The 16,393-nt window shown below is 36.1% G+C and overlaps 1 protein-coding gene across 1 annotated transcript in view; it reads right to left on the bottom strand.

The window, feature by feature from the left end:
* Window positions 1-27: 27 nt before the first annotated feature.
* LOC116229677 (connector enhancer of kinase suppressor of ras 2-like) overlaps window positions 28-16,393 on the bottom strand; it is a 147,791-nt gene continuing 131,425 nt past the window's right edge. Inside the window, exons 22-26 of the mRNA XM_090150579.1 lie at window positions 12,122-12,192; window positions 11,327-11,427; window positions 9,390-9,897; window positions 8,888-9,087; window positions 28-8,476 (exon numbers count right to left, since the gene is read on the bottom strand). Of these exons, the coding sequence (XP_090006705.1) occupies window positions 8,261-8,476; window positions 8,888-9,087; window positions 9,390-9,897; window positions 11,327-11,427; window positions 12,122-12,192 (1,096 nt within the window). The 3' untranslated portion in view covers window positions 28-8,260. The remainder of the gene's footprint in view (window positions 8,477-8,887; window positions 9,088-9,389; window positions 9,898-11,326; window positions 11,428-12,121; window positions 12,193-16,393) is intronic.

Below are 16,393 nucleotides of genomic sequence, written 5' to 3'. Positions count from 1 at the left end.
CGCCTGCGGCTGAGCCTGGCACCGCGGGCCCCGCGCCGGGAGCGGCCCGCAGCTCTGGTCCGGTCCCGCTCACAGCCTGGGCTTGGATTACTCTTCGTAATTGCAGTTCTAAGAGAACGCGCACTAAAACAACGTCACCACAGAATTTAAGTGCAGATAATTCCGTTTATTGAAGTCCAAATTTACAACCGAAGTTTACAACTTTTTTTTTTTTTCCCTCCCCCCCAAAACAAAAGCTTTGTTTGAATTTAGGAAGAATAAATGTTCTTTTTAATAATGTACACACTATATCTCTTAAATAAGTTAATATCTTTGAAAAAAGAGCAATATGTTCCTTTTTTAATGTTGCAGTGCAACTTACAACTTACACGTCTGTGCAATGTACCATGAGGTATATGCCCAGTGAGCAACACACAGTGAAGTTTTCCATTCATAAATTTTCATTGTAGACACACAAAAAGTTAACAAGTTAATCTGTGATAGAAAAACGCAGCCAGTTACAGTAGTTCACACAGAAGTCATCTGAGAAGAGGAAAAAAAGAAACCTAACGTTCACTGCCTATATAAACTATTGGATCATCTCTCAACATAGACAAGTATAAAATTAAAAATACTGTCGTGAAACCAAAGAATACTGTATTATCCAGGGGTTGAAACCTAGCCTAACCTGTATGCGCCCAGTTAGAGCAGTTATTTTTCTCTCTCTTCATTGAGCTGAAAGACTTTAGTATGGTATCATACAGCATCTGCTCATAAAAGCGCGTAAGCAAGATGGTAATTAGAGAAAAGTTGCAGAATGTCATAAACTGTGATACAACTCAGACACCTTCCCTGGCATGGACAGATGGTTTACCGTGACCTCTCAGTTCATCTCACAGTCGTTTGGAAAAACAAGGCTGAAACATGGAAGATTCTGAGTATTTGAAGCTTTGACGCTTCAAACTTTTCAAGATGGCTCTTACTAAAAATACTTATTTTTCATGACATAAAACACATATTTACTTTAGAAAGAATCAACCACAACATAACTTTGTGATAAATAACAGTTCTGCCGCTAATACTTATATACATACTGCTTGTAAACAAAAAATGCCCACAGGTCATGGAGTCTCCATGAGTTTTATACAAGGCGCTATAGATTTTTTTTGTTATTGAAAACAGTCCTATTGAAAGTTTGGTTTATAACCTCCTATTGCTACAGAAACAGTAAGAATGTTTATATTTACAAAGAAACAAAGACCATGGAGACCCCATAGCATTATTTGCTAAAGATTTTAAGTTAGTGGGGTTTTCAAAGTACATGTTATCAGCACGTTCAGACTTAATTAACAGTACAGGTTGAACACCAGCAGTACAATACTCTAGTGCTTTGGTATTTCAACCCCTGAATATACAAAGACATTACTACAGCCTACTTCACAGTTTAATGCAAGTAAAGTGCAAGCCATAGTACAAGGGTGTCATACATTTTCATACACGTAAGCATTATCTATAAAAGGCTCTCTATACAAGTTTTATTAGCTACTTTAGTAAACTAGACAGAAGTCACCTATGGCCCAGCAATTAATGCTCTTGCAAGGATATTGTCTTTGTAATACAGTATGTGTCAAATGTAAAAAGTTTATTAATACTAGTGCATTTCTCCTATATTCTAACCTGTTTCCATTTCAGATTTTTAAGTTGAAAACCTTGTTTCTCAATAAAACAAAAGTCTTAACTGGTAATGAGGCCTTTGCTGTTATTTTGGCCAGTGAACAAGTTTTCTTAAGACATTTCCTTCGTGGTTGCCAGTGAAAAAAAGCAATAGAGTTAATATGTGTAATGTGGCATTCTTATTTAAACTGCAGCATTCAGACAGATACATTTACAGTTAGTAAAAAGATCTGTATTGATACCCTCACTAATGCCTGAGAATGAATAATATTCTAGAAATGTGAGGACAGAAGTTTGACCTTTCTGGTCAAACAGCAATTTGTTGACATATTTTTTAATTTCTTCAACATTGCTTTCTTTCAAATTCTGCTCATACAGTGGCATTAATGCATACAGCAAAATCTCTAATTGTCACATTAACCCTTGTATGCATGTGATAAAAATGAACACATAGTATTTGTCTGATAATAATGAATATGGTTCTTAAAGATAATGATGGGCAGTATCTTCCTGAAAATTGTTTATACTTTTATTAACACTAGGTCCCAGTAGAATATCAGCTATCTCAAAACAAACAAACTGAACAAACAAACAAACAAAAGAAAAGAAACAGCCCCCAAAACTGAAACTGCAAAAAGCTTAAACCTCTTTATATATTCTTTATAGACCTTTATATATTCTTTATAGACCTCAGTCTAAGTATGCAAGTATGGCATAAGCTGTAAAGCATAGAAATTAATCTTAAACAAATGGTTTTTCAAGTAGGATATCAAGAACAATACCAAGAGTAGTCACCTGCCTACACATAGTGAATGGAACTGTTCAGAAATATAATACTATGTGTATACATAATAGGAGTAAATAAATATTTAAACTCAACTAAGAAAATACAACTTACTTGTTTTTGTTTGAAACAACGGTGTACTTTCCATTCATTAGCTGCTAATATGTCTCAGGTTTGATTTTCAAATGCACACTGATAACAGCCACTCGCTGTAAGTGAGAGATGGGGGAACCTGTCCCAAGAGTAGCCTGCCTGAAAAAGTTGATTTGAGTCTTAGCTTTAATGAGGGAAACATTCTAGAAGGAAAAAAGGAACTTGTTGTTACTTAATATAAATTAATTAGATAATATTTCTTCTTGAGTCTGTCACATTATTGAAGATTTTTGTAAATAATTATTAATAATCATCATCTGGCAACAGGGAAGAGTGCTCATCATCTCTAAGAAGATCTTAAGCTCAGTGGTCTAAGGCCTGTGGATGTACAGTCTTCTATGAATTTACCCTACAAAAAAGGCATTACTACAAGGGCTGCTCCAAAAGTAATGCCTCCCATTTTATTATGCTGGCCCACAATGTCAGAGGCAGATGTTGGTGGGATGGCAGAAATTGTACCTTCCCACCAATAGTCTGTTATATTTTGTGCTGTGTGACAGATGGCAGCAGTCAGGGGCAGTTTGAAAAAAAGAAGTCTGGTAAGGAATTGACTATGAAGCAAAGGTGTGGAATTGAATTCCTCCATGCAGAAAGAATTACACCCATTGATGTTCATTGACACTTGCTGAATGTTCTGGAGACCAAGGAGTGCATGTGAGCACAGTGAGGCAGTGGGTGGTGCATTTCAGCAGCAGTGACAGCAATATGAAAAACAAGCCCTGTTCTGGATGGCCATGCACAGCTGTCATACCACAAGATGAAGAGCATCCTCACCAGTTCATCTGCACGAATCGGCTAATGGTGTTGAAAAACAGTGTTTTGTAGCTGAGCATTTGCTCTATCAAATAGTCTTATTGTGCTCTTTGTTGTCTTTTTCATGGAAATAAATAGTAGGCATTACTTTTGGAAAAACTTATGCCCTTCTGTTTGATTTCCCTATTTGAAAAATTAAGCAGAAATAAACAATCCATTGTGAAATCAAAATGCTACATTATTTTAACAATATGCTACAGGAACTTGTGTGTACTATAAGCAGATTTTTCTGAGCAATTCTCAGTGCGTCATTAAGTAGCCCCTTCAAAGGTACCTTTGCAATCCTTCACTAAACTTTGAACTGAATAATTATTTTGGTCTGGAAAGCTATAATTGCCGATGACAGTAAGAATTTAGCAAGACATACATCTAGCAATTCTCTGTAACACATTTTTTTTTCCTTTGGAAAAAGCAAGTAATGCAGCACAATACCAGCTGAAAAGATAGCAGTCTGGATCTGAGCATAAACAGACTGATCACATTCAGAATTCCCTGCTTGGAAAAGGCATCAAATCACATCCTCCAATTTCTTTTAGTAGCAATCGATCAGTCTCTCCTTATGGCAGTAAAATGTAATGCAGAGCAAGAAGTGCTCGTGATGTGTTTGAGAAAGCAGAAGATGCAGTAAGGTGGGTTTTGCCAGTGAAGTAAAGCAACTGGCTTTTTTGTAGAGGATACAGATTCCCTGCACCGTACAACACAGGTTGATTTCGGTGAGGACAAACAGAATCCTACTGGTCCTGCCTTCGAGTATGGAGTCAGTATTTCCACAATTTTATTTCTGTCAAAGAATTTGGAGAACAGACTGATAAGAACCTCCTCTTCTTTTGATTACTTCTTGTTAATATTAACAAGACTAAATTCAGTAAAGTTGTTGCCTAACATCTGTGAAAGCAAGAAAAAAGCCCCAGTATTCCCAGGAAACGATACTGAGATGGCTTCTAAGATAGTTTTCAACAAAGAGTTCAGTGGATACAGAACAGTACATTAAAAAGAAGGGGAATCAGCGATTTATTGCAAGCATTAAATCAGCTATATAGAAATGTATGTTAAAAACAAAAAGACTAAGCTTGTGAAGTCACAGAGAGGGAGGATTGAGGGACATTTTTCCTGCAGCTTAAAAAAAATGTCTGCAGGAATTCTGACTGAAGACACTAAGTTGGCTAACTTCAATCTGAATAAATAATACACAGCCAAAACATCTCTTTGTGTAGTTATATATGGTAAGAATTAGTTTTTGTTTAAGCAGGCAGGCAGAAAATCTGTTACGCTAATAAGTGGAATCCACTGATGCTGCTTATTTCCCTTGAAGAACTCAACAGCAAACTTTTTTTTTCCTAATTTAAAAACTTTATGCTACCTTAATAATTTCAACTGCATTGTACAGAGTTAGAGTCCAGGAGAAACTGACTTATTTGGATTTGGTACATGGATTTTAGATACAATAACTTTATTGCTCTTTCATTCAAGTCATTTTGAAGATCATGAAATTCCAAATAATTACTCTGTGATGACTTTGTGCATTGATTTCTGTAGTTCAGCTGGATTAGTACTTGCATGCAGAAAGAAAAAACTAGTGGTGGGGAAGGAAGAGTTGAGTATGCATGCAAGAAGTATGTAAAAATTCTTGTCAGTTAGCCTTTGTGAAAGAACAAAATGTTTGTGTTGCTTAATTTAAAATTAGATTTTGCTTGCTATAAAGTACAAGCAATACTACTTGAATCTTACAAGCTTTACATTTGTTTTTGAATATAGAAAGATTGATCTACTTAGTTTGGTGACCATCTATCACTGCTTACACCTAAAGTATGAATTGGTTTAGAAACGGTTTGTTTAATTTGTGCATTTCCTTGCATCAGTGCTTATTTTTTATTTCATGTTAGATGAAGGATGGTATTAAAAATAGTGAAATATCCTTCGGAGATCTGCTATGAAAAAAGTTAAATAAATTCCCTCTGTTAATGCTTTTGCTATTCAGTTATTCAGTAACTATAGCATTCACATACAAACAAATGTGCTTAAACAGTTTTTCATTTTGCATGAATACTGCAACTCCAATTTTTTATGACAAATTATTGTTCTCTATTTCCAGTATGTTTTTTTTATGACTTTAGGTATTAGAGCCTTCAGTGTATGCTTAATATTCAGTATGATATGTATAACGTGATTCTGTTCCACTCTGATGCATGCATATAAGGAACCATTGTCTTCTGCGACTGTCAAGTCTATAGTTAATTTACTAAAGCATGTCAAATATGCCTTCATGTTGCATGTTCTATCTAAATGTATTTGCTGCAGTGATGCTGTGACTCGGCTGCTTCTGTGATAAGAACTCAAAACAGCTGTCAAGTAACAGATCCCCACTAATAACATCTCATACTATTCTAGATTGTTTAAACTGTACCCACTGTGGTTCAAATAAATGCCAAAGAAAATGATAATAAAAATCAAATCTGAGTTGTGTTTCTTCAGGGCTATATTGAGTTGACAAGGCAAGGTTTTGGTAGCAGAAAGGCTGCAGGAGTGGCTGTGTGAGAACAGAGCAAGGGGCTGTCCTCATGTAGGACAGAGCCTTTCTGCCCACCTCCAGAAAAGCCCCATACTGGCCAAAGCTCAACCATCAGCAAAGCTGATGACATATTTAAGACAGGACAAAAAATGCTGTGCACCATTTGTAAGAGAGTGCGAATACTGCAGATAACAAGATCAGAGGAGGAAGAGCAGGGGGATGTTCTCAGAGCAAAGATCCTCTGCACCCTGTGGAGGAGCACTGGGAGCAGTGGATGGATGTACTTTGATGGAGGATGCAGCCTGTGGGGAGCCCACAAAGGAGCCTGGAGGACACAAGCAGGAGAAGTGAGCTCCTGAAGGACTGCATCTCACAGAATGGACTCATCCTGGAGTAGTTCTGGAAGAACTGCAGCCCGTGGGAAGGACCCATACTGGAAACTATCAAGGACTGTATCTTTGGGAGTGGCACCATGCTGGAGTAGAGGAATGTAGGGTGAGGCAGAAAGAGTGGCAGGGATGGAATGTCACAGACTGACCACAGCCTTCCATTCCCCATCCTCATGATGAGCAGAGTGGGAGGAGACAGAAGAGCCAGGAAAGGAATTGAGCCTGTGTAGAAGGGGGACAGTGTGGGGGTAGATGGTTTTAATTTTGTCTTTGCTGCTCATTATCTTGCTCTATTTTTAATGAACTATTAATTTAAGTAGTTTTCCACAAGCTGAGTCTATAATTGCTGAGTGATCTTTTTGTCTTTATTCTTACCCATGAGCTTTTCTCCCTGTGTCCTGTTAACTTGCCACAGCTGCTTGATGGACACTGTCCTAAACAAACAGAATACTTCTACCCATTCCACAAATTTTTAAGTATTTGTGAATACTTAAATCTCCTTCTGGACACTAGAAACTCTTTGAGATAACATTTTTTTCCTATGTTATATTGAATTGTATGAATTTTATAGTTCTTGGTATATGAGAGACAGGTTTATATCATGGAAAATTATCAGTGAATATCTGTGTTTAAGTAAAATGACATCAACTGAATTCACATCTCCTTTGTCCTGCTTTCTAGAAATATTCTAGCAAGCGTAGTCAAAGAAAACTGTGAATCTGTGTTGGAAACTTATGTTCAGTAACATTCAGAGCAATCTTTTTTTTCAAGAATTTTCTCCAAACTCTGATTCATTCTGATCCAAGCAAGGAAGTGAAATACATGATGTGACCTGTGTGTCTTTACAAAACCAATCAATACAGACTGGTTTTTTTCAAGTGATGTAATGAATAACTTCACCCGCTTGCTGATGTACTACTAACAGTTAAAAATTATTGCCAGACATTATTATAATTTTGAATAATTTACTCTGCTTCAGCTGCCAGTCTATTGCAGAATCTAATTGATTGGTTCAGTTTTTGATTTCTTTTACTTAATACTTATCTTTGAAGCATCAGAGCTTTTTTGAATTGTGTGACTCACAGGCATGCGTCACTTAAATTCACAGTGAAGAAACTATGAAAACCTGCAGAATGTGCCATATTCAGTGCAGATGTTTTTCTTTCACCATGAAATATTTCAAATTATGTTAAAAGCAGCGTAAGTTGCAGCATTAGTGAACAACCAATATTGTTCTACTCATTATCTTAACTTCTGTGCCACACCTACACACTTATATTCATTCATTTTAAAGGCAGGCACAGTATTTTACAAACACAGTATCTAAATGGCATATACTGTATGCCCATAGGGCCAGATTGGGATCTATTTGCTAGATGTACAGTGTACATTTTAAGGCACACTATAGGGATTGAGTTTACATTTTGATAAATCTGTCCTTTTATTTGCAAAGATGGTCACTACTTGGAAATGTAGCAAAAATAATTGTTCATCTCTAAGAGTGTCCAATGTCTTTATGTTTTCATTTTATATTTTTCTCAAGAAAAACATGAAAATGTGAACTGTAGAGCATTTAAAAAGTAAATACCAACTATTGTGTTACGTTTTATATACATAGATATATTTAAATATATCTAAATATATAAAATTGCAGGAGCTCATACTAGAAGCTTGATTTTAGTACAGTACTTTAAATATACTGGTGTTTGTTTTCAGTTACACTTCTGCACGGCTTCTTTCTAATGCAGAGCTTTATATGGACATTGGTTGATAATAGCAAACAAAAAAAAATAATAAAGAATATTATTGTCTTATCATGCAATGTAGTAGGCATCCTGTGGCACTATTCTCTTATCCAACTTATTTACAGTACTGCTGAGCACGTTATTTATAAATATTACAGTGTTTGTCTTACTGATTTTTCATGGCACCCAGCAATTATTCATGATACGAGTCCTGTCAGACGTGAGTTTCGATGAATGAATGTGTATGTGTCAGCATTGGTGCTGAGGTTGCAAGTTCAGAGGCTCCATTTTGAGATTTCAGAGCTGCACTGTACTCACAAATGTCCAGGAAAAACTCATAGTTCTTTAGTTTCCAATCTTTAAACTTCTTTGATGTTAAGTTGGGATCATCCAGAAGGCTGTTGATAACTGTGAGGTCCCCTTCCTTTGCCTATCAAATTCCAGAAAGACACAGTACATGTCAAAATGAAATGTACCCACACTTTGTATTTTGGAATTTTATTTCTTCTTTCATTTTAATGTAAGGTACTAGAGAGACTACTGTGGACACTTGAATTTTTTGTCTATATTCAGGAACTACTACAGCTTAAACTGGTTGACAGCTCATGTCCTGGCACTTTTTACAACATGCCTATAAAGAGTGCCAAATAATGTTTGGTTGGTTGGTTTTGGCTTCATTTTGATTTGAGACTAGAACACAATTGCTTTTAAGTACTATTAGTTTCTTTGAAACTTAATTCTAAAGTGATAAAGAAACACTTTGTATCTATGGAAAAACACTGAGAGTTTAACTTTTGTAAGTTCAGATTTCTCATACACAAAATTAATGATAAAACCTTACTTTTAAAGTGCTCTTGAGTACTCTGATGTGGTGAAGCTTTTCATTGATAACTGGATCGTTACATCGCTTTACAAAAGACTTGCGGAACTCCTGCTTGGTGGAAGGGCGCTGTTCTCCAAAAGCTGACAAACTGGCTTGTTCCAGAGACTTATAAAGCTCTTGTAGACCATCTAACTTTTCTCCAGTTTCTTTTATGCCTTCTGAAAGAAAATAAAGAAAACTAAGAACAGGCACAGCCAATTCAGCCTAAGTTGATTAAAAAAAAATACTGCAAATTAGTGTGTAAAATAACCTATGACACAGTCTTCCCATTTTCATTTTGAAAAGCCACAAAGCTATATCATTAAACACTACTATTCAAGCATTTCAAATGCAAAGTCCTCCATATTCATTGATGAATTTGTCAGAATCAAACCTTGACGGACAAGAACTTGGCTGAGAATAATGGAATTATTGTTCTTTCAAAGCAGTAAGGTGGATCAGAGTATCTCCAAAAGCTTACCTTCTGCACAAAAACTATTATGCCTTCTAATAGGAATTTTCTCTTCCAAGTTGTCCTCTGTTCCTTCTATGGACTTCACACGCCCCTTACCCCTGACATCTCTATTTCGTGGAAGGCTTTGACTACGTTGCTTCTGTGGCCTGCTATGAGAGCTGTGTCCTCTCTGACATTCCACTAAAGGGAAAGGCCCATCCTGTTCATAGTTATGACGCTTCTGTACTGGCAATGTTGCTTGTCTTCGTCTTTCTGGTGACATTCCAGGCTGACCACTCACGTATTCTGGATCAGGAGGAACAGTTTGGAGAAAATGGAGCCCTGAACTGGTTAATGGAGTCTCTATCAGATCCTGCCATGAGCGTCTTTCTCGGTAGGGAGGTCTGCATCCTGATGAATGTGTGCTTCCTGCTACCTCTTGTCGAGAATCTTCAGCAGAGGAATGGGAATATGTTGATTCACTTGAAAAGTGTCGTCCATGTTTGGCTTCAGGGAATGGACTTGACGATGTCACCTGAAGAGAAACAAAAAGATCTGACTTTAAGACAAGGTTTTAAATATACCCAAGAAAATTACAAGAACATGATATGTACAAATAAAATGGGCTTATACATGTGTTTTGATATGTCATAATATGAACCTTTGTGAACCGAACATACCTAGCAGTGAATTCTTTTATGCAAGTGCTATGTTTTAACCACTCCCTATTCTTGTTTTGCACATTCTCTGCCCATTAGCAACAACTGCTGGAAAGAACGACTTGAAAACAAAGGTTTTCTGGAGACCTGTCCAGTTTATGCTCAGTCCAGCAGTGTGCTGTGAAGACATAAATGCCTCCAAAAGAAACAGTAATTGGATTTTCTTTCTTATTTTTAGAGGATAAATATCCAGCCAAACAAGAAAAAACAAAAACAAAACAAAAATTTTTGAATTTGGGGGGACTGCTAAATGTATCAAATCATTTTAATTCTGCTGGTTCTGTGTATCATTTTAATTCAAAAACAAAGAGAAAGGCAAAAAAGTGAAAAAACAGAAAGGGAGAGGCTTAACCTGTTTCTCAGTTGATAAAACAGCATCACATGGGTGAATATCAGTCTGAACTTCACCCATGTGATGCTGTTGCCTCAGTCACTCTTTCTTTGGATCTGGCAGTGTGAGGATCGTGTCATTCACGCTGAAGAAAAATCTGAAAGAAAAATAGAGAACAATCCTATCTGCTTAGAAACAGATTAAATATCACAGCATGGTCTATATGTTAGAAATGTTCCTATTTGCTACTAGAACCTGTTTGTAAACAAAACATTTTTTTTCTCTAATTTATCAAAACCTCTCCCTGCACAACATACTAGAAGTATTTTTCTCTGCTACTTAATGTCTTATGACGCTGCCAGAAAATACTGTTACTGCTATCACGTTGTATGCAATGCTTCATCTGGTGAAAAACAGACCAAAAGCAACAACAAAAAAAAGCCTTACCTCTAAAAATTCATTTTTAAAAAGGAATGCTCATACTAAAACATAATTATGAAATGAATGTGATCCAGTCTCAATCTCAAACATCCAATAATATCCAGTGTCCAATATTCATATTTGAAAAACAGTCTCAGCTAATGCAAACTGTCCCATTCATTGCATTATATTCACATTCTGCAGTGAAGTCAGCATTTGAATCTTTTGTTGGTATTATGACCAAATCATACAAAAAATGTAGCATACACAGGCTGGTGGCACATCTATGTAAGAAGACATTTCCCTCTCCTTACTTTGTAGTTGACTTGTTATGGAAACATTCAGTTCATAGCTCATGAGAACAGCACTGATTTCATTCTTACAATGAGATCTATTTTTTTTCCACCTTGATAATAATTAACATTCTAAACAAAGCAAAATGCAAATCAAAGCACATCTTTTGTGGTGACCTAATGTCAGTATTTATAACTCACTGAAGGTGTTCGGTGATAGGAGTCACACAGTGTTGAGGAGCCTTCCTGCTTCAGGGTTAAAGAGCCATCAACATCATCCTGGTCGCTTTCACTCCAGTAATCTGCTAACAAAGCATTCTGGGTTTCAGTGATGTATTTTTCCACAAGAACTGTTTCTGACAGTTTCAAAATATCATTAGCTTGCAAGGGCAAAAATTTCACAGCCACCTAGGTCATTTGGCAGCCACTGAGGAGCAGATCTTGCAAAAATGGATGGTATTTCAGACACAGGTACAAAGAACCACCTTCAAATGATTTAGGATAGTGTTACAGAAAGCACATTAAGCACCTAACCACTGTGCAATAGCTTCTGGTCAGAGTTTGAAAAGGAAACTTCCTTCTAGGAGCCAAAGTAGAAGTGAGCCTAAACATTTACTTGATCTGTGTTCACCTAATAGATCATGACAAAAAAGGCAAGGCTCAGAAGATGAAGAATGGATCTAAAGCACATTTTGACCCTGTAACTGTGATGTCTTCACTTGCTCTAGGGTGGTGAGCATAGGTGATGGCTCTGCTCTTGGAGATCATAACGCAGCCTGGACTTCGCATCGTGTTTATCATTTTTCTAAAATATTTCTTAAATTATTATTTGGATTTTATTTTTTGGTGGCATTAATAAATCTAACTCTTCAGGGCTATATGTTCTTATGATAAGACATAACACATTACTAAAGAAGTCAGTTATGACATCTCCAACTTCATTCAGACAATGGACAGGTGTACTCTCTGCTCTTCTACTTGTCTCTGAAACATTACCTTCATCAGGATGAATATCCTTGTCCTCAGGTGTGTAACCAATTGCTGCAAGACCCAGACGATTCATCCATCTAAAAGAATAATAGAAAATGAAGAAGAGGGATACTCAAAAGTGTGAACATGATGGTGTACAGAATCCCATCATGTAAAAAAGTCAGAAACAATGGTTAGTCCCTACACTGAACACTTCATACTGTTAAAATCATGAATCAGATAAATTCAGTAATTAATAATTTCAAGTAACTGAAAGTTGTTTCAGTTCACATTGGATTTATTGCACAGGAGCACACATTGCATTTATTTTTATCACTACTTCAAGAACTTTCCTGAAAATGCTATGGAAAGACTATATAACAGCATGAAAACCTATACCAGAGTTGTATTCTTAAACACTCCCTTACACAGTGACCAAATTATTATGTCATTAATTTTGTAGCATATTGAATGCGTTTTCTAGAAGCAGCACTGTTTTCTCTTTGACAATGCAATGCACATTTTGTTAATAATTATTTTCTTGGCTGATCAATCATTTCACAACAAAAAAACCTTCGAAAGACTTCTCAAGAAAGATATTAGTAAACAATAGGTACTCTACGATGACTTTTTTTTTTCAGATTGAAACAGGAAACATATTAAGTGTAATTAGAACAAAACAAGCTTTTAAGGGCATTCATGAATACATTACTTTTGTAACGACATAGAATATGAAAGATAGCAGCAAGGAGACAAAATGAAGGAAGAGCATACTCCACTAAAAATAGAATACAATTCAGCATGTATTCATCTACTGGTGTAAGCACTGTGCTGCAGTTGCTCAGAGCAATGGTCTTCATCTGTAATACTGGATAGAAAACTGACTCACTGTATCGCCTTCAGCAAATCATTCTATATATCTTATGACTTACATAAGTATCTAAAGAGGATAACAACATTTACTTCTTACAGGTAATTGTTATAATGATTAATTCAGTAGCAAAAGTATGAAAATATGAAGAACTGTACAACAGCATTGCTTTGGCTTTCCATATTAAAACAGAAGTCCCCAATTTGGAAGTAAAAATTAAATCAATGATTATTTTTCACAAATGCCAGCTACAGGCTTAGAACTGCTAACAGAGACATTGCTTGCATCAGCATTCATACCTCATCTTTATCACCAAGGAAGTAAATTTCAAATGGATTAACAGGTTTACTGAAAAGCTGATTTTCTGCAGTGCTCACCAGAATAATTTCATTCAATAAAGGACATGCTGATCACTTGACATTCACTTCATTTTAAAAGGCATGATATTTAGAGCAGTAATTGAAATGACATCATACTTGTTCTCATTATTAAACATTTGTATTTACTATTTTTTCAACAGTTACTCCTGAATTTCTAAACTCATTAACATTGGAGAAAAACAATTGTAGTCATAGTTTACCTTGACAGTTAAGCATTATGCCTCAGATACTTTAATTAAGGTTCTGCTTAAGCACCAACAATAAACCAGGGTGCTACCATCTTCAAACTCAAACCAAGTTCAGCCTCTTTAGTGATCAGTGTGCTGACATTTTTGTTGGCTTAAATTTCTTGCCAGTTTATTTTATTGCTCATTGTTATTTGCTGCTCACATGTTGACCTTCAAAATAACACGGATTTCCTCAGCAGACAGGTATCTGCTTTATTCATATGGCCTCAGTGTCCATATCTGGAATTAGCAGAAGGTACTCCTCCTCCTTGAAGATTGCCCAGATTTGTTTTTCCTACCAAAAGGCAAGAAGGTCCTTGCAATAGTTGCAAGTACATTCTTACTCCATTTAGCACAATTCAGAGTTAGCTCTTTGTCAAGGAAATGAAAAGAGATATCTGATGACATTCACTGGTTTAAAATGATAAATTCTCTTCTAACAAAAGAAAAAGAATCTCAATCTTAGGTTTTGTATTTTTTTAAAAAGCCTGAGTGAATGTTTTTGAGGTTAATCAGGAGTTAGAGAAGTGCTGAGATTTCAGATCTTTTTCTTACAGTTAACACATCCTTCCCCCCGCCCCCAAGGAAATGCAAACTCAATTCAAAAGGAAAGCTGTGTAAACATGATGAATTTGCCTGATGAGCAAATGCATACTTTCATTTTTATTAAGAAAACAGGCAGCCAAGGTTATAAAAAAGTTCTCTCTGGAAAGCTTGAAACTCATTCACTTGGTTCAGAACTTTGCACTGAATGCCTTGAAGGCAAATGTCAGGTTTCAGGAAGGCAATGGGAGCTGTGTGTCAGAATCAGACTCTCTAAGGGATAAATGACTGCATGCTTAATCAAAGGTCATGCAATGCAAGACTGTATGCTATACCTGTCAAGCAGTACAGTGAAGAAATAGGAGATAGTTTGTCTAGTTTGGTTTATATTGTTGCTTCCCTCATAGCACTTTGAATTGCGTGAGATCAAAACAAGACAAGAGATATTCTGGCAGGTACATGTATAGCAACCTCACATGTACGTCCCCATAGATCTCGGCCCCAGAGGGAGAAAGTTTGACTCCTCTTCCTCAAAAAAAAACAAAAAAATCTTTTTTTCTTTTACAATTTATTTCTGAAAAATAGGCAGAGAACAACTTAAGCAGTGCTTTTCACTAGGTTTGATTCTAGACCAGTCAGCAAACTGTAGGGTTTGCATTCCAGACAGAAAATAGCTGTGATTCATGTGGAGCTGTGCTCAATATCCCAAGGATACTCTACACCAACATTTTATTTTCAATATTGTATATAAGCCCTATGAGAAACAACTCTTACCAAATTGCATACATTGTAACAACTTACAGGGAAACAAGTGTTTTAATTATTTTTTCTTACTGCCTTTACCTTAGAAAACCAGATGCAGAGAATGGGAAGCCTCAGGAAAAGACATGTCAATACATGAGTAAGTTTTGTACTATTACTCAATAGTTCAAATTTTAAATAAATCAGAGTTTGTTTTAATTAATTCTGTTGATCACGAACAGGCGCTGTTGTCACTGCTTCGGGATAAAATAGAGCTGCATGGCAGGAAGTTAAGTTAAATTTACTGAGATAATTCTGGTTAGTACCAGGGGATTGCAGCCCAGGGACTGTTCTGCAAGTCTGATCCTACCCCAAGGCCAGGAAAGGGATGTTTACAAAGACACCGAGGGCAGTCATGAACTAAGTAGCTGTGACAATAATCAAAACTTGATACTGAAGAGTGAGTCATGCTTGAAATGCCCTGAGTTGTCAGGAGTCAGCAGCACATTCTCTTACTGATCATTTAATAAAAACACTGGAGAAAAGTTAAAATGGACCAAACAACCAGAAAAACATTTTCATACAGCTTCACTGTCCTAGAAGACTGTATTAAAAAACAATAACATGCCGCCACTCATTTTACAAATGCAGCAAGTTTCTGTCTGCTGTTACAGTTTCTCTTGCTGACTGCAACAATGAGCCAAGCCAAGGTCAGCGCAAGTCCCTGGGACTGAAGGCAACCAGAACTCTCAGATCAATTCCCCATTTTAAGCCTGGCTAAAGATGGAAACAATTTTCAAAAGGATGTATGTTTTTATCAATGGTTTAGAAAAAAGAAATCATTTCTTTGAAAACTAAGTGCTAACCAGCTGAATTGCTTGAAGTTGTTAAAGGAAGCCAGGTAAAAAAAAATAATGATATGGGCAGAGGCCGAAATCTGAGAAAACCACAGACCAATAATAATAATAATAATAATAATAATAATAATAACAATAACAACAACAACAACAACAATTTAAAAAAAATTGAAAAAATGTGGTAGAAATACTAGGATATGGATATGGAACACACATTTGAGTTGGGGAGTAAATAGGAAAGTATTAAAAAAGGCAATACTGTTAGTTTATAGCAAAGTGCTACCATCAAAAAGGACAGTTTCCTCATAAGCAGAGGAGAAATGCTTAATGTCTGTATGTAGGGTAACAGAGTATTTATTTGAGTCAGATTTCATCCACTTGGCTACTTCTTTCTAACAATCCAGATCAAGGTAAACACAAGTGAAAAAAAGCCTTGGAACTTTTTTTTTTTTTTATACATTGAATTCAGGTGAAAAAGGAAAAAATGGATATACCCTGAAAAGGTGTAAACTCAAGAAATAACCCCTTCCCCTTATCTACTCATTTTTCTTAAGTGTTTCCTTAAAAATGAAACCAGTGAAATGCCAAGATGTTAAAGAACATCATAAATAAATACAGTTATACATTTAAAACCCATTTCTTATCTTTCTCATATATTTTCATCAATTAATACTTGCACT

The sequence above is a fragment of the Phasianus colchicus genome, chromosome 14 (genome assembly GCF_987193195.1).
Source record: "Phasianus colchicus chromosome 14, bPhaCol1.hap1.1, whole genome shotgun sequence".
Classification (NCBI taxonomy): domain Eukaryota; kingdom Metazoa; phylum Chordata; class Aves; order Galliformes; family Phasianidae; genus Phasianus; species Phasianus colchicus.
Note: the sequence above shows the minus strand (reverse complement) of the source record. Positions and strands in the feature narration are given on the sequence as shown.